The 26,744-nt window shown below is 48.7% G+C and overlaps 11 protein-coding genes across 11 annotated transcripts; 5 read left to right on the plus strand and 6 right to left on the minus strand.

Moving 5' to 3' along the window:
- Nucleotides 1-2: 2 nt before the first annotated feature.
- On the plus strand, nucleotides 3-1,661 carry PENARI_c010G08096 (uncharacterized protein; the record flags this gene model as incomplete). Its single annotated transcript, XM_022632321.1, has 1 exon — nucleotides 3-1,661. The coding sequence occupies one exon, from the start codon at nucleotides 3-5 to the stop codon at nucleotides 1,659-1,661; it is 1,659 nt and encodes a 552-aa protein (XP_022487736.1).
- A 354-nt stretch (nucleotides 1,662-2,015) lies between these two features.
- Nucleotides 2,016-2,564, plus strand: PENARI_c010G01010 (uncharacterized protein; the record flags this gene model as incomplete). Its single annotated transcript, XM_022632119.1, has 1 exon — nucleotides 2,016-2,564. One exon carries the CDS (start codon nucleotides 2,016-2,018, stop codon nucleotides 2,562-2,564), a length of 549 nt encoding a protein of 182 aa, XP_022488037.1.
- A 1,059-nt stretch (nucleotides 2,565-3,623) lies between these two features.
- PENARI_c010G04674 (uncharacterized protein) lies at nucleotides 3,624-5,577 on the minus strand (the record flags this gene model as incomplete). Its single annotated transcript, XM_022632225.1, has 2 exons — nucleotides 3,624-5,264; nucleotides 5,326-5,577. The coding sequence occupies 2 exons, from the start codon at nucleotides 5,575-5,577 to the stop codon at nucleotides 3,624-3,626; spliced, it is 1,893 nt and encodes a 630-aa protein (XP_022487718.1).
- Nucleotides 5,578-6,180: 603 nt separating this feature from the next.
- PENARI_c010G10187 (phosphatidylserine decarboxylase 1) lies at nucleotides 6,181-7,779 on the plus strand (the record flags this gene model as incomplete). Its single annotated transcript, XM_022632389.1, has 1 exon — nucleotides 6,181-7,779. The coding sequence occupies one exon, from the start codon at nucleotides 6,181-6,183 to the stop codon at nucleotides 7,777-7,779; it is 1,599 nt and encodes a 532-aa protein (XP_022487983.1).
- A 517-nt stretch (nucleotides 7,780-8,296) lies between these two features.
- On the plus strand, nucleotides 8,297-10,241 carry PENARI_c010G09186 (Auxin Efflux Carrier superfamily; the record flags this gene model as incomplete). Its single annotated transcript, XM_022632360.1, has 4 exons — nucleotides 8,297-8,558; nucleotides 8,632-8,798; nucleotides 8,852-10,083; nucleotides 10,169-10,241. 4 exons carry the CDS (start codon nucleotides 8,297-8,299, stop codon nucleotides 10,239-10,241), a joined length of 1,734 nt encoding a protein of 577 aa, XP_022487716.1.
- A 915-nt stretch (nucleotides 10,242-11,156) lies between these two features.
- PENARI_c010G10080 (uncharacterized protein) lies at nucleotides 11,157-13,467 on the minus strand (the record flags this gene model as incomplete). Its single annotated transcript, XM_022632385.1, has 9 exons — nucleotides 11,157-11,193; nucleotides 11,364-11,623; nucleotides 11,703-12,111; nucleotides 12,163-12,366; nucleotides 12,420-12,574; nucleotides 12,638-12,969; nucleotides 13,020-13,136; nucleotides 13,196-13,394; nucleotides 13,450-13,467. The coding sequence occupies 9 exons, from the start codon at nucleotides 13,465-13,467 to the stop codon at nucleotides 11,157-11,159; spliced, it is 1,731 nt and encodes a 576-aa protein (XP_022487898.1).
- A 757-nt stretch (nucleotides 13,468-14,224) lies between these two features.
- Nucleotides 14,225-16,324, plus strand: PENARI_c010G11123 (nonhemolytic phospholipases C family protein; the record flags this gene model as incomplete). The annotated part of the gene is made up of 5 exons (XM_022632418.1): nucleotides 14,225-14,353; nucleotides 14,408-14,490; nucleotides 14,538-14,802; nucleotides 14,854-14,977; nucleotides 15,042-16,324. 5 exons carry the CDS (start codon nucleotides 14,225-14,227, stop codon nucleotides 16,322-16,324), a joined length of 1,884 nt encoding a protein of 627 aa, XP_022487798.1.
- Nucleotides 16,325-16,648: 324 nt separating this feature from the next.
- Nucleotides 16,649-17,286, minus strand: PENARI_c010G03050 (uncharacterized protein; the record flags this gene model as incomplete). Its single annotated transcript, XM_022632179.1, has 3 exons — nucleotides 16,649-16,699; nucleotides 16,809-17,155; nucleotides 17,217-17,286. 3 exons carry the CDS (start codon nucleotides 17,284-17,286, stop codon nucleotides 16,649-16,651), a joined length of 468 nt encoding a protein of 155 aa, XP_022487974.1.
- A 1,288-nt stretch (nucleotides 17,287-18,574) lies between these two features.
- PENARI_c010G08654 (cytochrome P450) lies at nucleotides 18,575-20,400 on the minus strand (the record flags this gene model as incomplete). The annotated part of the gene is made up of 5 exons (XM_022632337.1): nucleotides 18,575-18,643; nucleotides 18,696-19,648; nucleotides 19,702-19,888; nucleotides 19,938-20,155; nucleotides 20,208-20,400. The coding sequence occupies 5 exons, from the start codon at nucleotides 20,398-20,400 to the stop codon at nucleotides 18,575-18,577; spliced, it is 1,620 nt and encodes a 539-aa protein (XP_022487772.1).
- A 1,473-nt stretch (nucleotides 20,401-21,873) lies between these two features.
- Nucleotides 21,874-23,210, minus strand: PENARI_c010G09303 (uncharacterized protein; the record flags this gene model as incomplete). The annotated part of the gene is made up of 2 exons (XM_022632366.1): nucleotides 21,874-22,848; nucleotides 22,914-23,210. 2 exons carry the CDS (start codon nucleotides 23,208-23,210, stop codon nucleotides 21,874-21,876), a joined length of 1,272 nt encoding a protein of 423 aa, XP_022487730.1.
- A 905-nt stretch (nucleotides 23,211-24,115) lies between these two features.
- Nucleotides 24,116-25,957, minus strand: PENARI_c010G02396 (tubulin alpha chain; the record flags this gene model as incomplete). The annotated part of the gene is made up of 7 exons (XM_022632158.1): nucleotides 24,116-24,585; nucleotides 24,648-25,151; nucleotides 25,211-25,282; nucleotides 25,338-25,425; nucleotides 25,488-25,641; nucleotides 25,701-25,759; nucleotides 25,946-25,957. The coding sequence occupies 7 exons, from the start codon at nucleotides 25,955-25,957 to the stop codon at nucleotides 24,116-24,118; spliced, it is 1,359 nt and encodes a 452-aa protein (XP_022487969.1).
- Nucleotides 25,958-26,744: the final 787 nt, after the last annotated feature.

A 26,744-nucleotide genomic window follows, 5' to 3' on the forward strand; every position in this document is an offset into this window, starting at 1 on the left:
AAATGGACTTTTATGGCACGGCAGTAACTGCCATCACTCAAGTGTACCAGGTCACTGTCTTCATCCAGGGCGTCATCTCCGACGTCAAGGCATTCGACGATGACCGGGCCGAGATCCGGCTCAAGCTGAATGTCCAGCTATCGACTCTTCTCTTTTTCAAACGCACATTCTTTCATCCGGAACATGGGTTGATGATCCCAGGAAAGGTGGATCCTTTCATCGCTGAAACGGTACAAGGGCTACTAGTGCAGATGAGAAAGACGCTGGCTGAGTATGAGATTATGGCAAGCAAGTACGGCCTTGTGGATGAGGAGTACATCATTGAACCGGAAAGGTCTAAAGCGCAAGAGACGCTGCTCGAGCGGGCAAAGAGCAAGGCCAAATCACTAAAGCTCAAGGGGTACGACTGGTCGCTCTTCGACAAGAAGAAGCTGAATCGCATTCTGGAAGCATATACCAAGTGGTCTGAGGATCTGCGTAATCTCATGCAGCACATGTCGCAAGAAACCTTGGCTATTCTAGTCGAAGGCGATCAAAAGGGATTGAAAAGCAGCGGCCTGGAACCGGTGATGAAGAGACGTATGCTGGCGGAGACCAAAGCGCCAGCAAACTATCGCAGTTTGACCGGATCTGTCACAGAAGAAGGAAAGTCAACAGGAGGATTCCAACTAGGGAAATGGTCTCTTTCAGAATCCGAAGAAACGCAAGTAATTGTCGAGTACCACGAATACGAAACTATGCTCAAACAAGACGATCTTGAACCAGACGAGATTGAAGAGCTTAAAGAACCTATCCGAAACCTGGCCTGGTTGCTCCAAAACACGACTTTCTCCAGCACATCATCCGAGTTCCTCGACCAGCCAAAGATTTATGCGCTGGAGTGCCTGGGCTTCATTGATCAACCCGCCGAAGAGCGAACTGTTTTCCTTTACAAACTCCCATCCGAACCAACAGCCTCAGCGTCACTAACGACACTCCACGCCTTTATCAATGCAATCGACAGCACAAACAAACGCCCACTGAAGAAGCCTTCCCTAAACGACCGCTTCAGCATGGCACACACTCTCGCCCTAACGATCTTAAATGTCCACGCCTCAGCCTGGGTCCACAAGAACATCTGGAGCAGAGGCATTCTCCTATTCCTAGAGACCCCCACCGGAGTCAGTACCTCAGGACTTTACGAGCATCGTCTTTCCGCACCAACCACCGGAAAGAAGATCGTCTCATACCTCAGCGACTGGGGCTATGCGCGCTCCGTCCAGCAAGGAACAGACATGCGCTCCGACTTTGAGGTCGAGCCTAATCTCTACCGCCATCCAAGTCGACAGGGCCGTCCTACGCAGCAGTTTAGTCGTCTGCATGATATCTATGCTTTGGGTGTAGTACTGCTTGAGATTGGGTTGTGGGTTACGCTGTCACGGTTGATGGAGACTAAGATTCGAGAGGCGGAGTCTAGTGGGCGACTGCCTAGGCCGAAGAAGGTTGTTGAGGATTTGATGATGCTAGCGGCACAAGGACTACCGAAGGAGATGGGGATTGGATATACGCGGGCTGTTCTTGCTTGTTTGAAGGCTGACTTTAGAGGGACTGAAGGGCCGGCTTTGGCGATGGACTTTCAGGAGAAGGTGGTTGATGTCTTAAAGGGTGGTATAGAGTTGTGAATGAGCTATAGGTCAACGCTTGTTATATCTCTACTTTTATACATAAGTCGTCTTATTTCTCCGTTTTTCAACATAGTGACAATGCAAAAGGTTAGTTTCCTGTTTATCTAATATTCCTTGTTAATCAATCATGTCTTTGTCAGGGGAATAACCAAAGACAATAATCGCCTGGATGATTGGCTATGCAAGTGGCATAAGCGACGCGTTGGCACCACTTCCCCTGTCTAAGAGATGCGTCTCGATTACACTTTGAACCTTTGACATCAAAAGGGCTCCCGCGGCTGAGTTATTCGATCTATCACAAAACAATAATACTTCTCACAAGAATACTCAAATCCTCATATTCCCAAAATAATGTCGACCCCCACTCTCACAGAAGCAAAGGAACGTGCAGCAGCTATCAGAAAACAACAATCCGACCTACTAGCAAGTCTCCCACTCTACGCACTATACATAGGCCTGTGGATTCGATCAGATCCCCCACGCCCAAATGATTTCCACTGGGGCTTCTACCTGCACACGAGTACAACAAGCGGCATAAAATACCACGTCTCCAGTCTGACCGGAGGATGGATACCCGAACACGGTCCCAACTCAGTCCTCAAGTCTAATTTCTTCTGCGTGCTTATTCAAATCGCCTCCGTGCCAGAGACAAGCCTTGCTCAGCTTGATCTGATTATGCGATTGCATGACGGGGATGTCAATGGTATACCGGGAGTTACGTGTCGTGTATGGTTGATGATGATCCTGGAGAAACTCGTTCAGAGTGGTATTGTTCGATATGGGACTCTGCAAGCGTTGGAGGATGAGTGTATGGATTTTGGGAATGAGCATAGTGCTAGCGCAGCTGTGAATGATCAGCCGCGGCCTGTTGTTAAATCTGGAGTTTGTCTTTGGAACTGATTACGGGGTCTTGTTCCGGGTAAATATTGAATTTAATGTGCGCAGTCAAACTGTCTCATTAATTTTTCTATTTGGTGTCTATTCTTGGACGCCTCCGCCTCTCTGGATATAGTAGGAAAGCATGTATGTGCATTTCGAAGATATCTTGAGACATTGACAGAAGAACAAGAGTAGCTCGCATTCTTATAACAAGCTCATCAAGTATCAGTCCACGAGCTCGAAACAAGGATTGAAGTACCTCTAAGTTAGCCATCCAACTGTGCGCCTGGAGTCAGGATGACCTGGCGCTTCCACCTGGCCCAGTCATGATCGGCTTGGCTTAAGTCAGGCTCATGGCCAGTCTTGTCGCGGATGCAATAGGAGACACCCAGCACCTGATGGTGAGGGCTGCCTTTCGTCCTTTGTCTTCCGTCAGGCGGAACATCTCCTCAACGGGGAGAGGAGAGGAATTTATAGGCCCGAAACTAGGGCAAACAGAGATTTGAGTAAAATTTATTATATCTAAATGGGTGTCTAGAAGAAAGGGACTGGTAGGATTGGGATCGTAAGAGCTACCTTTCTCATGGCTTTTTATGTAATATTGAATGAGAAATGAAGAGAGAGAGGCAAGGAGAACCGTGAACTTCTATCCTGGTAAGTGTATTCTAACTATAAAAGGTGAGCATAAATTAGGGTAGGGGAGACAGAAAAGGGGAGATAGAATAAGCAAAATACAGCAAGGGAATGGAATAGGAAACAGAGGAGGGAATTGGAAATAGAATGTGCTCGCATTTATCTTGATATCGCTTCAGTTAGTCAACTCTCAACTACCTACACATACTGACCTTTACTGTTATCTACGACTAGTGCCAGGTCGTTTAGCATCGCATTATACATCGCTCTACAACAACCTAGCGCTATAGTTTGTATACGACACTACAGATAGAGTGGAAGTGGATAAGAATATGTGGTTTTACTTCAACATAAGCATCAAACATGGCCCGTACTCGAGGACAAAAAAGTACGCTATCGCTAATACACAAACAAAAAATGCTAATATGGACAGCCAACCCTACAGAACTAATTCTGGGCGGGAGTTGGCTCAGGTTGCGAGGCAGGAGCCTCCTGTTGAGCAGCGGGGTTGGTGGAGCCCTCGGCCTCCGTAGCTTGAGCTTGCTGCTCCTGTGCCTGTGCCTGTGCCTGTGCCTGCTCCTGCTCCTGACGCCGAAGCTCGGCGCCACGCTCGGCCGCAAGGTGTGCCTCGACCTCCCGCTCACCAAGACCGGGGACTACACTAGCCAACAGGAGAAGAATAGACCGCTCTATGCGGCGTACCTGCTCCCGCATACTGAATGCCTGAAAACGGGGGTCATTGGCAGTTGCCGCAGGGTCTGCAGGTCCACCAACACGGGCCAAAGCCTCGAGATGACGCTGTGCAGGGGTGATAACTGCTCGCAGGATTTGCTGAGGGATATCGGTTTCTGACAGGAGAGTGACCAACATAGAAACGGCGACCATGATGTAGCGTCTCCAGGTGCCAGGCTCACTAGTCAAGTAGCAGACGAACCAAAGACGTACAAATAGCCAGATGCGACTCATGTGGCGGGCCAAGCCGGCTTGTTCGATATCGTTACCGCGTCTCTGTTGGTTCGGCATTGCCTGGCGGAACACGTTCTCGACTATTGCTGCGTTCTGGGGAGGTTGCGGAGGGACGGGTGCATCAGATGCTGCTGCAGGTGGCGAATAAATTGTTCCATCTAACTGTGCGCCTGGCAGATAAATTGTTCCGTCCAACTGCGCACCTGGGGGTAGGATGACCTGGGGGCTTCCACCTGGCCCAGTCACGATAAAGATGCTATGGTTTTCGGAAACCGACGAATTGAGGATGCAGCGACCTTGAGCATTGGTTTCAATATTGGCTGAGGCATGGCTATGGCTGCCCGTTGATGTTCTCTCCCGAAGTTGCATGTTTTCCAGTTGGCATACACGAGTATAAGCGTCCATGATGCGTGCAATCAATGCTCCAACCTCTGGCAGCGGACGCCGTCTGTTGAACTGGGCATCTTGAATTCCCAGAAGTTCCGTCCGAACGTTGACGATATGCCGCATCGAGGAGGCTACGAGACCACGCTCCAGCTGCCGTTCGATCTCTTCGGTTTGGCTTCGCAGGTTGGCAAGACGCAGGTTGGTGTCGTCATCCGTTTCCGCGGGCTGTGGTTGGAATCCTTGGAATCCCCCACCAGTGTTAGTGTTGTGGAGTGGGCCAAAAAAATTTCCGTTGGGGTGTGCTGGTCCGAAACCCGCGATGCCCGGTCCGAATGGACTTGGATTACCTGGGATGGGACCGAATAAACCTGAACCGGTTGGGCGATTGGATCCGAACAAACTCGAGCCAGCTGGTGCATTGGATCCGAATCCACTTGGGTGAGCTGCGTTGGGTCCGAATGGACTCGAGCTAGCTGGTGCATTGGGTCCGAATCCACTTGAATGAGCTGCGTTGGGTCCGAATAAGCCCGAGCCAGCTGTAGAGTTGGGCCCAAATGGACTCGGATTCGCTGCAGAATTGCCGAATAAACCCGGGGTACTGGTAGCAAATGGTCTTGCCCGAAATGGGCGTAGGCGATCAGAGACAGCTTGTGACGATGGGTGAGAGGTACCAGAAGCTAGCGCGTGAGTTGGTTCGGGTGGTGGCAGCACGAGATGCAGTGCGTGAGTAGAGTCCTGCAAGATGGTTTGGTCAATGAGAAGACAATAAAAAGCATCAGAATATCAGCAGACTTACATTTGTAGACGGCAGGAAGCTTACAAGAGTGACGTTGTCGTCAAGGAGTGCCTTGCCTTGGTAGATGAGTCGTTGAGTTGATGGATGAGGGTTTCCGGGGAAGGTCTCGGAAATGCGGGCCCGAAGCTGACCTACAGTTGTGGTCAAAGGCAGATTCTCAATCGTGAATCGCCCAGGAGGAGGCAGAATCTGGCAGAGGATGTTGAGGGTTGTGGTTGTGCCCTCGCCGGAGGAAGAAGGTGCGTCCGCCATTGTAAGTGGTGGGCAGTTGGCTCAACGTTGGACTTTCTGGAGCTGTGAATGCAGGTATGTGCAACGCAGTGATGGGAAAGGAAGGTGCGGCAAAAGAAGCTATGAAAGCTATATCTTGGAGCTGGTGTGGGGAAGATATGCGTTATCGGAGCTGCGGTTGTATGAAGCTGCGATTGCGCCGGTGGAGGGGTGAGGGGTGGAGGGAAATCCTGCTAGAGGAGAGTCTCCAGTTATTGACGTGAGAGGAACCCCTTTGACACAAAGGAGATTTGAGGGTGTCAGATCTTCAAGCGCAAGAAGTAGAGAAAGCTGGACTTGATCTTGATATCTGGCATCAAAGTATCGATAAGCGATAAGCTCGGTAGGAATGGCTGGGGATGTGGGAAAAGGAGGCTGGGGATGCGAAGGAGAGAAAGACAACAAAAGATGCAAAGAAATACCACAACGCCAATTGAGCAGAGAGAGAGCAACTATAGCAACGAAGTCGACAAACAACGTATTCCACGTGCCCATGTGCCATTCTGCCCGGGCGGTGTATCGGCGACGCTTCTTTCCCCCGGGAAAAATCGCTCTGAGCACAGTTGATCTTCGCCTGTATGAAACATGGCCAAGCGCCTCCTTTATTCTTTACCGTCTTCTGGCATAGGGCCCATGGAGATATTCTCGTTCCGGGCTACAGCCCGTCACAAAGCCAGTCTTCGGCACTTTTCATCCACATCATGGAGATATCAAAAGGACAATAACCCCGAAAACAACAGAGGTGGATTTGGTTCCCGACTACGATTCGCCCTACGAAACACCAAGGTCGAATGGTATCCAATCCCGGTCGGACTCGGTATTGGCCTGCTTGGATTGCTGCATTTCTACAAGGCACAGCGTGCGGAGCGAGATCGCGTGGCCCGTGATGCCGCTGGAGATGTATGGGACGAAAGCAAAAAACCACCGCGTCGGCCGAGGATTGTGCCGTCCGGTCCATGGCATGTCCAGATCATGTCCACACTGCCCCTGAAGGCCATGTCGCGGCTCTGGGGTCAGTTCAACGAAATCGAACTCCCCTATTACTTCCGTGTTCCTGGATTCAAATTATACTCCTGGGCCTTTGGCGTCAACCTTGAAGAAGTTGCCGAGCCCGACCTGCACACCTACCCCAACTTGGCTGCCTTTTTCTACCGCAAATTGAAGCCTGGCGTTCGACCTCTAGACCCCGACCCACGAGCACTTCTGGCACCGTCCGATGGTCGCATTTTGCAATTTGGAATGATTGAGCGGGGTGAAGTTGAACAAGTGAAGGGAATGACCTATAGTCTGGATGCTCTCCTGGGTTCGGCCACACCTGCGCACGCCGACCACACGAAGCGACTCATGGACAAGGACACCGAGGAAACACAAAAGGATTCGGAGAATATGGCTGCGCATGAGGAGTTTGCTCGCGTGAACGGCATCTCCTACACGCTTCCGAGCTTGTTGTCTGGTGAATCAGAAGCCCCTAAGCGACATGCCTCCCTGGACGCCTCTACAGAATCCAAGGCGACATCAGAAATCCAAGTGCAAGAGGAACTGGCTCGCGGTGACGGGACCCCCTGGTACGCGCCGCAAACCGCAGCCAACCACGCCTTGTTCTACGTTGTGATCTATCTGGCCCCGGGAGACTACCACCGCTTCCATTCCCCAGCTCCGTGGGTGGTCGAAAGTCGTCGCCACTTCGCCGGCGAGTTATACTCCGTTTCGCCATACCTGCAAAAGCACCTTCCCGGTCTGTTCACCCTCAATGAGCGCGTTGCCCTCCTTGGACGGTGGCGATGGGGATTCTTCAGTTACACACCGGTCGGAGCCACCAACGTGGGCTCCATCAAAATCAACTTTGATTCGGAGCTGCGCACTAACAGCCTGTTGACCGACACCGCGGCGGACTTGGCAGCAGCCCTGGCATTGAAGCGAGGCGAGCAGTATCCCGGTTTTGTTGAAGCGACCTACCGCCATGCTAGCCGGACTCTTGGTGGACATCCGCTGCAGCGCGGCGAGGAAATGGGCGGATTCCAGCTAGGCAGCTCGATCGTTCTTGTGTTTGAGGCTCCTCTGGGTACTCGCAAGTCAGTGGATGCCGGCTGGCCGGATGATACTCCGACTGATGGGTGGAAGTGGAATATCGAGAAGGGACAGCGCATCAAAGTAGGCGAGAAGTTGGGCTTTGTTGATGCGTGAATGTTGCACAGCCCTGCACTCTTTTTAGAGGCCTGCTGAGACCATTGTATTATACCCTTGCTGGACAGCACGGTCAAAACTAACTTAATTTACAAATTCTACAAGTACTTCATACAAACTTGTAACAATACAACTTTTGTTAATTATTGGCTGCAGACCCGTTATCAAAGCACTGACCACCCCTTGGCATTTTGCCGCTCGCGTCACTCATCTCTTGCACTCTTGAAACAATCCTTGACTGTGATGTATATTTAGTATGTTTGTTTCAAGACATTGTAGCACAAAAACTAGGATGTTGTAGTATATACCACTTGCCTGTATTGCGCCATTCATATGTCAGACCGTCGGAATAACAATGCCCCATCACAGCCACTGTGGAGAGGGAGCTTATCCAAGGAACTATCAACGTGGGCGAGATTGCCAAGATCCCTGTCAGGAATGTCGTCAGCCTTTCTTCTTTCTTCCTTTCTACAACTCCCGTCCTCTCTCTCAAGGACAATCGTGATACTTCCAACTCATGGCCGTCTTTAACTTGCCGCGGTCATTTCAGAATGTCAATGCCATTCAAGCCCCGATGGGCATCAGCGGCTTCTTGTCGGAAGGCGCCCACTCCAGCCACCCCTCGTTCTTTCATTTAGTGCTGCTCGTCTTTGAGGCCGTGCTGGAAGTTGTCTGTGTCAGTCTGCCTGGCTATATCGCCGCCCGCCAGGGCATGTTTGATGCCGATGCCCAGAAGCTCGTGGCGAACCTCAACGTGACTCTGTTCACTCCTTGTCTTAGTATGGAAACCGTTCCTGAAGCTCTCCCCGAAAAGGAGATGAGTCTTGTGATCGGCAAAGCTGACAGTTACAGTTTTCACAAAATTGGGCTCCCAATTGACCGCCGAGAAGCTGACGGACCTGGCTATCATCCCTGTCATCTTCGTCGTCCAGACCTTCGTGTCATACTTCTGTTCCTGGGTCGTTACAAAATGCTGTGGCTTCAAGAAACGCCAGTCCAATTTTGTGGCTGCCATGGCGGTATGTGATTTGTGACATCATACGAGACGCGTTACTGATAAGAATCCCAATAGGTCTTCGGCAATTCAAACTCCCTACCCATCTCCCTCGTGGTATCGCTCTCAGCAACTCTGAAAGGCCTTCACTGGGACCAGATTCCAAATGACAACGATGACGAAGTCGCCGCGCGTGGAATCCTCTACCTCCTTATCTTCCAACAACTGGGCCAACTCGTGCGCTGGAGCTGGGGATACCACATTCTCCTCGCCCCCAAGGACCGATACCTGGAGGAAACAGAGCGCGAAGTGACAGATAACTCAGTCATTGAACAGGGCCAGGCGCGCTACACCGACAACCCCGCCCAAACAGACCCAGACGAACCGCTCGTCCGGACGCAGAGCTCAGACGATCTACACCATGCGCAACACGGGCACACCTCACGCGACTTCCAATCCGGAGACCAAACGCCCGTGTCAACACGTGCATATTCCTACTCCAAGCTCTCCTCCGCCCACTCCGACGGCGCAGACTCGGATGATACCCCATCCGTAATCGGACCACCACCAACCGGCCCCTTCCTTCCGCGCCAAAGCTCCCGGGGCGACATCCTCCAATTCCCCGACGTAGAAATCACAGCCCGGGAAGCCCAAGAGGCAGATCAAACCCGTGTCCAGCGCTGGAAATCATCTCTGCGCAAATCCCGAGATCGCCAAGGGCGCTGGTGGGAGAAGAAGACGAACGAGCTCCAAGCACGCCTCCCACCCAAGCTCCAAAAAGGTCTCTCATCAACCAGCCGCGGCGCCCGCCGCTTCGTCAATGGCTTATGGGATTTCATGAACCCGCCTCTGTGGGCAATGCTAGTCTCAATTATCGTCGCCTCAGTACCCGCTCTGCAACGACTCTTCTTTGACGATGGAACCTTTATCCGTAACTCGGTAACCCGTGCAATCGATCAGAATGGACAGGTTGCCGTGCCACTTATCTTGGTCGTGCTGGGCGCGAACTTGGCGCGGAACACTCTGCCGGAAGAGGCGCTTGAGGATATGGAACATCCCCGCGAAGAGCGCAAATTGATTATCGCTTCGTTGGTGGCGCGCATGCTGATGCCGACTATTATCATGGCACCGCTTTTGGCGCTTACGGCTAAATTCGTGCCGATTAGTATTCTCGACGATCCGATCTTCGTTATTGTCTGCTTCTTGCTTACTGGCGCGCCGTCGGCGTTGCAATTGGCTCAAATTTGCCAGATTAATAACGTTTATGTTGGGGCTATGTCAAAGCTTCTCTTCCAGAGCTATGTTGTCTGGTAAGTTCAGCTCAGTTTCAGTGCAGGAGCTTTCTCCCCTGCTCATTCTTCGTGACATGACTGCTAACCTACTCTCTTTCTACAGGATCCTCCCGTCAACCCTCGTCCTCGTCATGTGCGCTTTGGAAGTCGTCGAGTGGGCTAGTGCATCTACGTAAATTCCTCGTTTTCTCTCTTTCTCTTTGTATCCTATCCTGAAGGGCGAAGCTGGTCTTCCTTTTTGGTTTCCTCGGGGCTTGATATATGACAGCTCTCTCGCTGCACATTTTTGTAATACCTCTCGTTTTCCCTCATTTGGCTCGCTACTGGCGTTATGAGTCGTTCGCTCTGCGCACAGAATATGCGAACGTGTGTACTTAAACCTAGGTCTTTTTCTTTAGTATTAGTATGTCACTAGCAGATCGACCCTTTTCTCTGTTTACCTTGGCTTAGGCAGATCCTCTGCACTCGCGGCATTAGAGAAGATATGAATGCTATCTAGGAACTCGTTACTGAGATCTATGAGCGCCCCCAAATCCAGGCTTTTCCCAAAAAGAAGCAAAATAATGGCATCGGCCTATATATTAAGCCTCGTGACGGTATAGCAGAATATTTGTTATCTTGACAAACCCTATAACAGCAATGTAGCTGTTGTACATTACATTGCTGTTATACATCTAAAGGAGACTCGGATCGATGCACGTCATCGGCCTTGACAAGTGCATGTGAAAGGTTTGTTTGATTCACTTATCGAATTTCGAGCAAACAAAGAGCTCATGATTCGGTGCCTTGCTCTATTCTACGCTTCTCTCTATCTGCTAAGATAGCTAGACCCTCCGAAATTCCAAGTGCTCCCGTAGAACTTAGGATCTTTTGGGAACCTTGCTTCATCGCCATGCATGTATGGCATCTTCGCTAAAAGTGCTTTTTATTGTGCTAGAAATATTTATTGAATCATTTGACTGCCTGAATTCTTACAGCCTATGCTGAAAAAGAGCTTCAATTGGGTTGATCGTTACCTTGTAATATTGCTACTAAACGGTTGCTAGTAACCCCAGTAACTAACCTAGCAACATAGCTAGAGAGGCCCTTATTTAGTAGATAGCAGGAGGTAGCCCTGTTACCCCGACACTGGAGAATCAGAACAGACTTGCCCATCACCATCACCACCACCAACTCCCAACTCACTTCCATTTCCAACATCAATCAACATAGCCATCCCGGTAACAGAATGCCAAAGAACATGACAATGCAAAAGCCAAACCCCAACGTTTTCGGCCCGGAATCGGAGCACGGCATACCCGCGACTTGGGATGTTGACCGTGTCACGTAGTGCAGCCCGGGAGAGGTCGTACGGGCTGAAAATGTTTGGGTTTTGGTTTGGGTTGATTTCGTCTTCTGTGGCTTGGTCTGGCTGGTCGTGGGATAAGGATGTAGATGAGCCGGAGTCCCTTTCCAGGTCTGAACCTGCGTGTGGTGGTGATTTATCTGCGAAGGGGTTGTAGGAGCCCCAGCCGGAGCTTGCTTGATATGTTGCTAGGATGTAGAAGTGGTGGCCATGCTTCAGTATGGGTTTGTTAGATTGTGCTGGTGTGTTTTTTTGGTCGGATGGGAGAGCAAGGGGAATATTCTTTTCATACCAGGTGGAATGGATGGGATCCTTCGTCTAGGTTGTTGATTACTAGGTCTATCCATACTGAGTCCGGTCCTGTAGTAATTGTAAATTGGTTCTTATCCCATTTTGTACGAGGTAAAGTGGTCAGCGGTGCTGGTGGATGTTGTTGTGGTTTCCAGGTTGTTTGGTTGATATAGCCGAATGGTTTGTTGGAGTAGCGGGCCATCTTTTGGATCTTAGTGTAGATGACGTGTGTTTGTTCTGCTGTTGGTGGAAGTGAGTTTAGGATCGAGGGTGCGGATGGTACTTCTTGGATGTTGAGATGGTTGATAACCACCGGTGGCTGGGAGCTGGTATTGAAAGTGGAAGTTGGATGATCATTAATTGGGAATGTTTGATCAGGGTTCAATGCTGGATTGGCGTACTTGAAGCAGCTGATTAGTTGTTAGCAGGAACTTCATGGTGTATGTGCTAAATGTACATACTTTTGATCTAATTGAACCGTCACATATGGCTGCTTGTTGGTGCTCTGCGACGACGGCCGAAGGATAAAGTCCATGCGCTGTCCGGGATACAGGATCCCAACAGAATTGGTATTTCGCTGTTCCGGACGCTGTACATCAATACTATCCACCTGCATAAGATCCAGTACGTGATGGCTGAAGGAGAGAGTGAACCCAGCAAGTGCGCTAGAAATGGTTAACTGATTCTCTTTTTTTTTTTTGAAGATAGAAGCACATACCCAGTGTTTGCAACACGTATCCTATATGTCATATCGGGAACGAGGTCCATGATTGACCAGTTCATACCCTTAATGCAATCCACCGGCAGTGCAGGAACAGCCATGCTGCAGTCAAAGCGTCCCACTCCATTGATGAGTAGAGAATCAGGAACAGGCTAGTAGGTTTGCTCATTAGTGACCAATGACACATTACGCTTGATATAACTATCAGGCCATACCTCATTCCCAAAGTTCCCAGGGTCCATGTACCACTCAAGGACCTCACTTGCAGGCCGATGATACCAGTCGCCGATAAGAAGCAGAAGCTCTTTTTCATAAGTGTATGGCTCATCATTATCCTCTTTCTGGGCCATCAAGCCTCGAACGGTCGATTTTGAAGCCGGCGCATGAACAATTAGCCCACCATAAAGGCCATCGGCTCGCGAGACCCCCGAATGAGCATGATACCAAAAAGTACCACTTTGATCGGATGGAATTGTCAAATTGTATACAAATTGACTCCCGGGGGAAATAGGACATTGAGAAACTCCGGCAGCCCCGTCCATAGAATCTGAGGCGGTCAGCTCTAAAACTTCAAGTTCCGATACTGCAAGTACATACTGGCAACATGAAGGCCATGCCAGTGAAGCGTAACCGACTCATCTAGCAGCCCATTCTCAACAGTGATGATCAAGGTATCACCAGAGCGGGCCTCAACCGTCGGGCCAGGAAACAGGTCTAATTCAATATCCTCCGGTCAGCCCAAAAACACAACTTCACCCCAGATGCGCACTCACCATTGATGAGATAGACCCGCTTCAGTACACCATCCGGCCTGCGGTGGTCCACTGTAATATGCCAGTCCAGGTACTGTGTCACCGGCGCTCGGTACACATGATCCTCTGAGTGAAGTTCGATTCTTGGGCGCGTTGCGATTTCCTGGTCTTTTTGGAGGTGTTGATGCTTTCCGGTCAGGATCAAAGGCGCAGATGAGAACTGAGTTGATTGGAGTAGGTATGCAAGCCCGATTAGGAAACATGCGACCAATGACCAGGTCACGATCGGCCATGGCCGGGCTTGATTCGGCATCTGTTGAGTTCGAGGTTGCTCAGGGTGAGTGCGGACAGTCCGCCGACTGCTCTAGTGCTCTACCTCTGTCTTTCAAATACAGTAGAAGCAACTAGAGCATCATGGGTGTTGCAGAAATAACACGGAGCACCGATAAGTCCGGAAAGTGACCTCATGCCTCATGCCGCCCTTGCTGGGAAGGGGAATGCACATCTGAATCAAGACTGCGACCTTGCAGAAAGACATGCAACCCACGTGCACTGAAGCAATCAATCAGAATATCCTCAATTATGGTGGTCATCCATGAAAAAAGAGACTATGCCCGAAGTAAACAGTCGCTGTTCCTGCCGCAAGTATACTTCGCTTTAGCGTTGGCCACACCCGTGGGTCAATTCTTCACGTGGAGCCCCAACCAGATCACATTGGCCGATCACCAGGTACATCCCGCTATAACATCAAATGTTTACGATTTCGGTGTTTCTTCTATAGTTCTACGCACGAACCCCGATACATCGCTTATGCACGTTACGATCGACACTCCAGGAATGCCAGCCCATCCCTGCGCTCTGATCGCAGACTTCCGACTCGTGCTTCCTTTTCGAGCTATAGTACCATGGATCTCATGCAACCTTTCATCTGGAGACCAAGAGAGCTCCGAGGTCGGGTATAGGCGGGTCTCACTTCTTGTGGGGGTATAGGTACATGTAGTAGTCGGTTTCTCCTTCCTTCTTACGACACATCACTCTTCAATATCCATTATGACTTCCAAGTTACTTGGAGGTATAACTCTAGCAGTGCTGCTAGGAAGCAGCACTGTGACGGCTGGATCGTTGAAAGACATTGAGCATGTAGTCCTCTTCATGCAGGAAAACCGTTCGTGGGACAGTGTAAGTTCCCCTGTCATACTGAACAGTTTCATCTTGCTCACTCCATATCTCCAGTACTTTGGTACCATGGCTGGAGTCCGTGGCTTCAATGATCCCAATGTTCAGGTCAACCCCGATGGGAATTCAGTTTGGCACCAGTAAGTCCAGATACAATATCAACCAGAATGCTTCTAACAGTCGCCAGAGTTGTCGATCCCAGCCAGTCCAACGATACCAAGACCTTGCTTCCTTGGTATCTGGGTCATAAGGGCGGTGACTGGAGTGACGCCATTCAGTGCATGGTAGCTGGTAGCAATGGCTACCAGGAGAATCAGGGTTCTCTGAACAACGGCTCCAACAACCACTGGGTGACCAAGAATACACCCTGGAGCTGGGGACATCTCAAGCGACAGGATATTCCAGTTCAGTTTGCCATTGCTGAGGGTTGGACTTCGGGAGATATGTACCAGGTACGAGACCAGATCAGAAGTGACTTCAGTTGATGAGGCTGATAAGCGCAGGAGAGTCAAATCACAGCCACAAACCCTAATCGGGTTACCCTCGTTAGCGGCTCTATCAATGTGCCTGGTAGTCCTCAGTCCAAGGACCAGGGTGGTGTGTACATTGACAACAATGAGGTACCAGGTACGTATCGCCTGTTTCTCTATTTTGATAGCGCTGAAGTATTGCCATCTGACTCAATTTCCAGGTTGTGACGATCATGGTATCAACTGCTATCCGCTCAAGTGGAAGACCGTATATGAATTCTACGAAGAAGCAGGTGTCTCTTGGCAGTTATTCCAAGATACGAACAACTTTGACGACAATCCTTTGGCTTGGTTCCAGCAGTTCCAAAATGCCTCAAAGAACAGCCCTCTCAACCAGAAAGGCATGTCATTTGTGAGCCTCGACGCATTCTACCAGCGAGCTGCCAATGGAACATTGCCTGAGGTCAGTTTCATTGTTGGCCCTGCCGAGTTGTCAGAGCACCCGCCCTACATGCCGAAAGATGGAGCTTGGCTGCAGAAGAAGGTCGTTGATGCGGTTACCAATAGCCCCAAGTACAACTCCACCCTCCTGATGGTCAGTTATGACGAAACTGGTGGCTTCGGTGACCATGTCACTCCATTCCATTCCCCCGCGAACACACCGGGAGAATGGATGAAAGATCCTTTGGGTCTGTTCTCCGATATTTTCTCAGGACCTGGGTTCCGGGTCCCTTTCTATATGATCTCTCCATGGACACGAGGAAACCGTGTGTTTACTGAGCGAGCAGACCACAACTCCCAGATCTTGTTCGTTGAGAATTGGCTGACAGCCCGAGGCTACAAAAACATCCAAACTGACCAGATGGTGTCTTGGCGACGTGAACATATGTCCAATCTCGTCAACGCCCTCGACTTCGAGAACCCGGACTACTCCCTTCCCAAGCTGCCCGATGCACAAACGCCAGACACTAATTCCAAGGGAGGCTACACCGGTACCTCGAGCTGCCAATCCCGTCACTCCCAAACCCGACCTCCAGTCCCATACGGCGAGCAGGACAATGCAACCGATACCAACGGCCTCTGGTTCGAAGAAGGATACAAAGAGGTAGTCGGCTACCTAACAGAAGGTCGCTACTTAGTCTTCGAGAAAGATGGAGAAGCCCTCACAAACCCAGGTAACGGAAAATCCCTCACCACCAGCCCAGCAACCTCCCAGCACAATGCCAAGTCACAGCGGTGGGTCATCCATTACACCCAAGACGAGGAGAGCCAGGTCTTTACCATATCCAGCGCTCTGGATGGCAGATGGCTTGGAGCGAATAATGCCATGTTGCCTAAGAACGAGAGTGCAAATGCCGTCAAGGTGCGAATCTCATTCAATGGCAATGGTCGCGGCTATTCCATTCAACACCTTGATCAGGGGCACCATGTCGATATCAACACTCAGGGGCGTACGAGTGGGGCTGGTGGCTATAAGGTCTTCAGTGTTTCATACCGTGATTAAACTGGGGTTTGGTCTGATGTCATTACGGCAAATTGCATGGCCATCTTGCCTGAGACTGATTTTAAGTTCTTGTCTATTACTATAGTGGTTGATCCTCTGAGAGGCTGGAAGCTAAAATGAAAATACATTGGATTTTTTATTTATTTTGACAGCGAGTCAAGAGCACAGTACACTGCCGACTATAAGTTGATTGGATTGCGTTAGATTCAACTGTCCGGTTGATACAGTAATGCCAAGCATGCTATTTCTATATAATATGCTAAGAATAGAAAGATTCACACATATTATTTTAAATCAAACTCAAGCCTCAAATAGAGGATGCATCTAAGCCTTTGTAATAGTAAATGGTCCAGCAGCGTTGAACAAAGTGGGCATCTGCAGTATGAATTAGCATCAATTCAACTAAAAGAGAAGCAAATCCAGCCCCAAATAATACGGTACAGCCACAACAAGGGGAACCAAGCAGAAAAACAAGAAAGCTTACCTGAGGAGCAGTAGACAAACCAGTCCCAAGTCTCAAATACCAAACAGAGCCATCCTTAACCTGGGGCAAATCCTTAGGAATAGTAACATCCACAGCACCCGCCTTCTCCTTAATACCAGTAGCGATCTTAATCGACTGGTCGAAGTTCACAGCGTTCGGCACGCGGACTGGGTTATTGTACAGCCAGACGCTGTAGTCATCGCCGGGGTACTGGTTCAACGGATCCGGGCAGCGGCCAGTGGGCTTGCGGTTGAAGCGGACGTGGACGGTTTGGCCTGGAGAGACGGTTGAGTTATCGGGGATGCCTTGGTAGACGTTAACGCAAGAGTAGTCGCGCTTGCCCCATGCTAGAAGTTAGTTTAGTTGGTTAGTGGGTTGGGATTGATATGGCGGTTGGGATGTTCATACGCTGGTTCTTGTCGAAGAGGGCGGTGCTGGTTGCCACGAGGGAAGCGAGGATGGGGATGGTGAACTTCATTTTGGACTTGAGGTGAGGGTAATAAATAGTAGTTATTGGAAAGTAGAGAACTGTTTGTTTGTATTTTGGAGGAATTGGAAACACAACAGGGTCTCTTTTATAATGAGCCGGAATCATACGGCTGCCACTGACGAAACAGGCCCTAAATTTAGCTGCGGCTACTAGACCCCAGTCTGCAAGATTTAAGTGACGATGTTTCACTCAGCCTCTCCACATCGACTCGGATTAAATTTTGTCTGCTTGGCGCAAGAGAGCGGTCGGTGAGGTGTGATTGATCCGGGCTTGGCTATGCAGATCTCTGGGGTGGCCAATGTCGCAGTTCTCGTATACTTGCTCACGAGATCTATACTCAGCTGCACTGCGAGCTGAGCGGTGTAGAGCAAATTATCTGTTTATGCGGTCTATTGAAAATCAAAATGGTACTTGCTGTTGAATACCTGAATCATGTTTGATCAACAATCTTGTTGTTTATGTAGTTTAGCTCTTCACCGGTAGTTGTTGCTACAACCCGCGAATGACCCATAGTAGCGTAATAGCTTAGTAGATTAGTAGATTAGCTGAATACTTCAAGTGTCCTTGATTTTAGAGGTCGCTTTCTTTTGGAAGACAAAGCGACCTCTGTGTACATATTTCCAGAAAAGAAACCAAGAACGGCTGACCGAAGCGAGAAGCCACCTCGGAGTCGCCGCAACTTTTTGTACGTAAGTTTCTATCTCGCCTGTCCTTTCAAGTAGGGATAATTTAGCCTTGGAAACATCGTTGTTTGCGTGTCCAATATGTACGTATATTGTGTAAAGTTGGTTTCTATTCGTTAGGCCATCTTTTTAGAAAGTCAGATATATATAGCTGCCGAGAACTGATTTTCTCCACTGAATAGAAACTTGAACATTGTTGCCAAAGGCCTACCGCTTTAGATAACTGTAGCCGTTGCAATAATTGAGTCATGATATCTCGCTAAGTGTTAAGTACCCTTGAGCCCATCCATAGATGCTCTTGTGGTATACGACTCCCTAGCATTTAAGAAACTACAACAAATTCTAGAAGAAATCAAATAACTATAAGGGATAGTGTTTAGATACAAAGAATCAAATGTCTTCATGCTCTCACAAATGTGTTGATCTATACGATGAACCCGAGGCAGTCGAACATGGGCAAAAAGGAGATGTGAAAAGAGAGGCCAAAGAAGGGCGAAAACAACGTACACAATTATGACCCTTGTGGTAATTATGTGAGCTACTCCATATATACGGGCTTGCGAATCCATCTCACTTTGCGAATCCATCTCAGCTTATACCGTCGTGGCAAACCTAACACGCATCTTCGTTCCATCAACGGGCTTCGCAGTGATCTCCAATGTCTAAATGTTATCAGCACATAGCTACCGCATCCAGAAACTTCCAAGCACTTACACTGTACAGCTCTGAATGGACATCGTACTGCCCGTTTGCTTTCATAATTGGTGCACCCGTATCATCACATTTGAAGGCTCCAAGCCCTACCTTGTCCCAATCATACCGGCGTACCGCACACGCGAGAATGACCAGCGCCTCAATGTTTGCAAGCTCCTGCCCAATGCAGTTGCGCGGTCCTCGCTCGAAAGGACGCCATGCACTCGGGGGGATGGCGGCGCTGTCTTTTACTCCTCCCAGCCAGCGCTCGGGGATGAATTCGTTGCTTTCGTCACCATACACGCTCTTATCACGCTGTATGATACTATGACAGGTATATAAAATTGTACCATCCAGGCACAGTTCTTCGCCATTTGGTAACTGAACGGTCATTCCGGTGTTTGGAGGTGACGAACGTGCCGTGGCAGCTGGTGGGAACAAGCGAAGGATCTCCTTTATTACGGCAGAAGTGTAGGTCAGCTTCTGGAGTAGCTCCTCCCCACGTTCCAAAAGATTGTCCCGAACAACAGATGGCGAGCTATCGGTTCCAAATATTTCATCCAATTCGAGACAAACGAGGCGTAGAACCCGGGGAGTCCGACTCAGTTGATAAAATGACCATTGCAACACGATACTGGTCGTATCATGGCCAGCAAATAAGAAAGTCTTAAGTTGATCACAAGTCTGGGTCAGAATCTCTGGCGTCAATTTAGGATGTTCTGCCAGACTGAGAGCGAGTACACTGCGAGATGACTTGTCGGGATTGGATCCTTCCTCAAATTTCTCTGTAATGATCGCTTTGAGAAGCCTATCAAGCCGACGTCCCATAGCACGTCTCTGGAAGGGAAGCAATAACTTCCATCTACCATTATTGCGGCGATAGCTGTAGCCCAGTTCACGGTAAAGTCGAACCAGCTCGCCTTGTTTTGCTTCTTCGAGTTGAGCATCCATGTTAGTATCCATGGTGACCGCGCCTGTAGACAAGGTTAGAGCACATATCTGTGAGGGAACAGAAAGAAGTATTTACCGATAATGTCGAATGTCAAGTTTGTACATAGATCGTCAAGTGAGAATTCCTCACCAGTGGTGGCGTAATGGTCCAGGCGTTGTAGGAAAAGCTGGGTCTTGTCGAGAATACAGGGCATCAGACTCATGAGATGCTTGTGCGAGAATCCTGGATTGAATCGCTTGCGTAGACCTTTCCATTCTTCATTCTATATGATGGTTAGATCGTATATCTCTTCGCCGACTACCTCAACTTACTTCTGCAACAAGAATCGAGCTTGCTCCGAACAAATCTTGGTACCACCGGATGGTGGGTGACTTTGGAGTACTGTACTGGAAAAGCTTTGAGCTTTTCGAAATCTGCTCTGCGACTTCGTGGTTGCAAACAATACACATAACATGGGTAATTGGTCGGAAATCAGCAATAAATAGAGGAGGGTTGCCGAGTTGGTCGTGCATATCTTGGAAGAGTTCATCTAGTTGCCAGTTAGACCCATGCTGCCAGATTAAAGAAACGTTTAGTCCTACCGACGTGAACATTCGGTCTGTGGTTGTTCCTGATTTTACCGACGGTGGCCAAATGACCCCACACTAATGATGGTGGAAGCTGGGGTAAGTGCGCATATTGCTTGGTTCTGTAGTATGTGACAATTTTCCACAGGTAGATCACGAATAGTGGAAATATGCCCACAAGTATAGTCCATGCAATATTAGGCGACATTGCTCAAGATCTTGCAACTGTGAAAAGCGTTGCGGGTCAATGCCAGAGGTGTAAGGGTCATGATTGTGCCTGAGGCGTCAATGTAATGACGGCTCGCGCCGTTCTGATTCGCTGATCGGGCCCCTTTTGGAGGGAGCTGAGACTCAACACTCACATTGAATGCCTTAAAATGGTAACTCGAGGGAGAATCTGGTCGTGTCTCCATCCCGAGGGTCCGATCGGATTGGGAGCAGGAAGTCAAACTCAGGATGCAATACTTGCAAGTCAGTTTAGTCTTACGCGTGAGGAACCAAGTTTTCATTGAGGGTCATTCCCGAGAAGATAGAGCTGATAATCGTCCGGAATTCGTCGCATCCGGTTGGGAGAGGATAAACCACACTGCGTGAGATGCACTAGCAACAGGTCGACAGTGTGCTTACAGCACCGTGTCTCTTCGCCCAGCATTGGCCATTTCGCATCCGTCATCTCATTTTGGACAGCGCGAGCGCCATGCATTTGACTATTACTTTCATCAGCAGGGCGCGCCCTTGCTGGTGCGTCAGATCTTAACTTCTGGAGCCGATCCGTGTTGCAGATCTGCCGGTTGGAACCTGCAGTATGGGATGCAGTCATCTCACTTAGTGCGCTATACGAGAAGGCCGCCCATTTGCGATTCAAAACCATTATTCAATAATCCAGCCAATGTGCGCCATGGCTATTACGAAGAAGCTTTGGTGTGGTACTCACGCTCTCTCACTGCTTTACGGCGGCAAACCAATCAAGGCGTTGCCGATCTCACCATATCGATGACCAGCTGTGTGCTTTTCAGAGAGCTGGCTACCCGCCGAAGAAGGCCATTTTAAGATACGCGGAGTTGCCAATGGGTGGAAAATAGAACTACAGTCTATTCAAACTGTTGCTTCTCGTTTGCAAAGCAATTCTACACATCTTCCTATTATGTATCTTTTAGCGGTATTTCTACCCATCAGCATCAGGGTTATTCTTTTCTTTCTTCCCCCAAAGTCAAGAAAATGTCGGCTCGCATTCCTGATATCCCTTGAGGTTTCGAGTAAACACCATCTTGAGATAACGGCGTCAGGAGTGATGGTTGCAGTAATTAATATTGTGACATTTGATAGATTTGATAAATTCGTGAGAGGCAATATGGAAAGCAGCACCAAGAAAACAAATGGCTTTAACACGAGAGAGGGTGAGAGGTATAACTAAGTTATAACGTTAGATTGTCAATTCCAGTGCTCTCTTCAACCACTTAGAAATGTCAAGAATTCTGTATTCGATTACCCCTATTTCCTGCTATTTATGGGTCCATTCTAATTGCATAATGATGCATGCATCGGATCATTATAGATTCGGTCTCACGTAGTAATCGTAAGGTAGTTAAGTTAATATTGACATAATTCAGGGTTAGATTTGGACCTGGCTTTCCAAACCTCTCAGATTATATATGATTTTGTCGCCAATAATACAACAGTTTCATCCTGTGTTTGAATATGCAGAGATGGCTTTAATGACTGGCCGCCTAGTAGTCTCGGACTCAAAGACCTGGGCATGATCCAAATGTTCATACCACAGCAGCTCAAGCCCGCACCCCATCCAGGGTTTATTTTTCCATGCAGGTGTTGCTTCTTTCTCAGCTGTCCTAACTTCTGATGATGAGCTCACCAAGTACTGCCCCACTGTTTCGGTGTCCACAATCAAATCCTTACCGCCTAAAACAACAGTGACATTTCTACCGTGCTGGTGCTGTTCGGTCTTTATCCCAAGATCCTCCTTCCAAAGGATATTATCAACCCAGGTAAATCTCCTTGCCAATGTATGCGCAACTCCTATGTCTTTACTTGCAAAATACCACAGCTGGTATTCATTGGCCCGTGCTGGCCGACGGGCTATGAAGTTGTATGTCACATCGGGCAGATGGAGAAGAAATGAAACCGGATCAATGAAGACGGCAGGCCCGACGAGGGGAGCACACTGATCGGACTTAAGAAGGTGTGCAGCGATTATGGAGCCATAAGAATGAGACACAAGCACGAATTTGTTCCATCCATGATACCGCATTATCTTCATAATCTCACAAATCATCACATCATTTTCCAGAGCTGGATAGGTTATCCGAGAGCTTACTGGCATGATCTCAAGTGCGATGATGCCAACCTCATTGTCGTCGGTCGCTTCCGACTCTAGTTCATTGTTGAGGTCTCGAAGGAAGCTCGTGTAAGTGTACAGGCCAACTCCGATACCATGGATGAATAATACGGGTAGCCGCTTTTTGGAAGTATGCCGTCGATGCCAGTATGTCAGGTGTGGTGCTGGTGATCGAAACTTCGTGAGTATCGTCAGAGGCCGAAATGGAAAGACGGTGAAGAACCGCGAAAACGAATTGCGATAAAAGTCGAACCCATTGTATAGCATTTTGCAGTACGTCATCGTGTCAACCACGAAGACGCACTAAGCGGGTTAAGTGTCAGTCTAACAGGGTTCCCTCACACATAGAGGAGAGAGTGATAACTAACAGTGTACCATAGTAGACTTCGATGTAAGCCACCTGCTTCATCTAGGAGCTGTCCTAGGCCTTTGACGTCCATTCTTCCCGGTGGTAATTTTCGTCCAATCAGCTTCTCAATTTCTGCTGTATAGGACTCGATATCCCCCTCATCCTGCTGGGCTTGCTCCAGGGTGTATGCAGGCCCGAAGAAAGACCATCTGATAAAGTCTTTCACATTATCACGCTTGATAGATTCAGTTCCTGCAACCATAAGCCACCGGCTGAGATGTTTCTCCAGGTTTGGCACATTCGTATTGCAACTCATGAACAATTTATCACGGCACTCCGTTGATAAAGGTCGATGGCAGATAGGAGAGCGGTGGAGTGCATATTTGAGTGGTAAAAATACCGTGGTGAAAAAGACTGCCTCTGCAGTGAGCCAGATTTGGATAGGGTAGGATACGCGCCCAAGATAAGTTGGCAGGTGAAAAAAATGGACAGCGAGTAAATGAATACTGTATAAAATACTGATCGGTGTAATGTTGTGAAGGAATACGATGCACATCCGAATAAAGAAGTACTCAGCAGTAGATGTCCCGATCATCGTGATTTTAAACGATGTGTCTCAATAAGTTGGATTTGGCGGTGGGAGAAAAGCAGGAGGGACGCGCAGGGAATGACATCTAATGATATAAATGGCTATTAGTATGTTTGATTGTTGAATGAGATATAGCCAGGATGAAGTCACCCAACAAATATTAAAATCAAGGAAAAATCAAAATGGTTGGTCTCGAGCCTGTTTGTTGAAAGTAGCAAGTAGCGCATGCTTGTGATTACGTATGATGCAGCCGCGCCGAGCATTCCGTTGTTTGCTGCGCCCCAGTCAAATACAAGTTCCCGTCTATCGTGACAATATAAACAACGCCCGCCCCAATTGGCTAGTTAGTGGATATACAACATGGGACGGTTGAGTCTAGATTATAGCACGCGATAAGCCAGTTGGCAGTGAATGGAGTAAAATATCATCACAAAGAGTTGGTGGACACAACAAGATTCAAGATGTGGCATTTTCTAAAGCTTAGCTTCGCCGAACGATGTGTCCCTTTCATGGTTGGTAAAGACAAGGCCATAGCCTTCTTCTTGCGCCTTGCATATTTAGTTCAAGCGTTCTTAGAGTGTTCGATCGCAGTGAGATTACACAGCGAAGGAACAGAAAGAGAAAGAGCCCAATCAGTATTCAAAATCCAAATTTCCGTCCGAGCCAAAAGTGTCATCGGCAATCTCCTGGTAGTCTTTCTCCAGAGCCGCTAGGTCCTCCCGAGCTTCGAGGAATTCGCCTTCTTCCATGCCCTCACCTATATACCAGTGGACGAAGGCACGTTTAGAGTACATGAGGTCAAACTTGTGGTCGAGACGACCCCAGGCCTCCGCGATGGCGGTTGAGTTGGAGAGCATCGTGACCGAGCGGTCAACTGAAGCTAGCTCGCTCTCTGGTACACTCATAGGCTTGTGGTGATTGATTCCAAGCTTAAAGCCAGTTGGACACCACTCGACGAGGTTAAAAGAAGACCTGGCCTTAACTTCGGCCACAGCCTGTGAACATTCGTGTGGTACCACGTCCCCCCGGTATAGAAGAGCCACAGCCATATACTTGCCATTGTTAGGATTGCAGATAACCATCTGGTTGTTAGGTTCGAAGCCTGCAAAACAGTTAGTATGAAGGAATAATACTGTAAAAAGGTAAAAAGGTCATAAAGCGTACACTGTAAGGTTATATCCTTGGTCTTGAAGCTCTCGTGGCCGCTGCAGTTGCTAGAGATGACAGGAGCATATGAAACGAGAGGGTAATGAATCCGTGGAAACGGCACGAGATTGGTCTGGAACTCATTCAAATCAACGTTGAGGGCACCATTGAAACGCAAGCTAGAGGTAATAGAGCTAACAACCTGGGCGATAAGTCGGTTGAGGTGCTCATACCCAGGGCGAGGGATATCCAGGTTGCGCTTACAGATACTAAAGACAGCCTCATTGTCGATGAGGAAAGTGCATTCAGAGTTCTCAATAGTGCCATGTGTGGACAGAACGGCATTGTAGGGTTCTACCACAGCAGTTCCCACGCGGGGAGAAGGGTAGACAACGAACTCCAACTTCGACTTCTTGCTATACTCAGCAGAAAGACGCTCTAGCAAAAGCGCACCGAAACCAGAGCCGGTCCCACCACCAAAAGAGTGGAAGATCAAAAATCCCTGAAGGGAGGAGCAGTTATCTGTGAGGATATGAGTAAAGAGGCTAAAAATCAAGGGAGTGAGTGTTCAATATGCACACCGGCTATACGGCGAATCCGGTCAGCAACGCCGTCAATGAGTCCCTTTCCGACGGTGTAGTAGCCACGAGCAACTAATACGTATCAGTTTGCTTTAGCACATAGCTTCAAGGGATCTGGAATTCACACAGTTGTTGGCGGCATCTTCCTTTCCGCTTATCAGCTGATCCGGGTGGAACAGATGGCGGTAAATACCAGTGCGTATTTCGTCAATGGGCTAGGTAATCATCCATCTGTCAACTTGACTCCATTTCGAGACCCTAGTCACTTAGTACCTACCGAAGGGTCAAGGTCAACAAAGACTGACCGAGGCACGTATTTGCCATTTCCAGTTTCGGTAAAAAACGTCTCATGAGAGCTGTCAAGGCCAATCTCGTCGGCCGGATTGGGATTTATATGGCCATCAGGCGAAATGCCGTGTTCGAGAAGGTAACTGTATCATCACCGACCGGTTAACCATTGTTGAGCGAATTCTAAAGAGTGAAGACTTACAGCTCCCAGGCGGCGTTGCCTAACTGGATACCAGCCTGGCCGAGGTGAATATGACAGATCTAGCCATTTAGCACATTAGTGTTCATTCTCCAAGCGTTTGGGTTAGTCTTATACGCAACAGTATCGAATGCCACACCGCGAGACCTAATTGTGTATCTCGAGATTTTTTTCGGTGGGAATATCAATGGATGAGGACAAAACCATCAATACGGGCCAATATTGAAAGGCAACAGGACAGCACGTACTTCGCCGCGCATAGCGAATAGACAAAATATCGCAAATTATGTTCCGTTCTGGGAAACAGGCGGGACATGGAAGGAGTGGAGGTTAATGAGAAATCAAATTTCCAATACCGGAAAATAGTGGACCCCAGCCACAGAGCGGTCTGCCCTTAGCTTCTAAGGTCCCAACGCTAATACGGACGATAATAGTGATTGTTGTTGTGATCCAGTACAAGGCTGCAGATCATTTCACTCTCAATCAACTTCATCTTTGCCCCTGCCGCCATTGCTGATGATTGGCAATGTCCACTAAGCTCCCAAGTACTCATCTATGCTGCGTGTTATGGACAATTACTATCGTTGGAAGCCTACTTCTGCGTTCCGATACCGATGTAAATCTCTTGTCTACCATGAATCGGACAGCGTTGCAGCATCCCACTTACTAAAGCCGCGTAGAATTTAGTCTTCCGCAAAGCCCACCGTTGAGGCCGGAGCTCGGGCCCAAAGCCCAACCCTCGGCCCACGATAGGGGCCTAATGGGCCCCTATAGTTCCTATTCTTGCATAAAATCCTGGTCTTGGCGGTTATAAGCCACTGGAAGACTGATGAACCTCTATTCGAGAGTACGATGCAGAGCACTTGTTTTAATGTGACGTAAGTTACTGTACTTTACGGGAAATTCTTGGAACACTGCTAATTAATCAACATAAATTACCGTTTTTTAAAACTGTTTGGGTTGGTATAGTATGGTGAACTTGCAGAAATAACCTTGCATTCTAATTTGCCTTAAAAAGTGAATCCTAAAATAGAGTCATATATGTCT

Source organism: Penicillium arizonense (assembly GCF_001773325.1).
Source record: "Penicillium arizonense strain CBS 141311 chromosome Unknown PENARI_contig010, whole genome shotgun sequence".
Lineage (NCBI taxonomy): Eukaryota > Fungi > Ascomycota > Eurotiomycetes > Eurotiales > Aspergillaceae > Penicillium > Penicillium arizonense.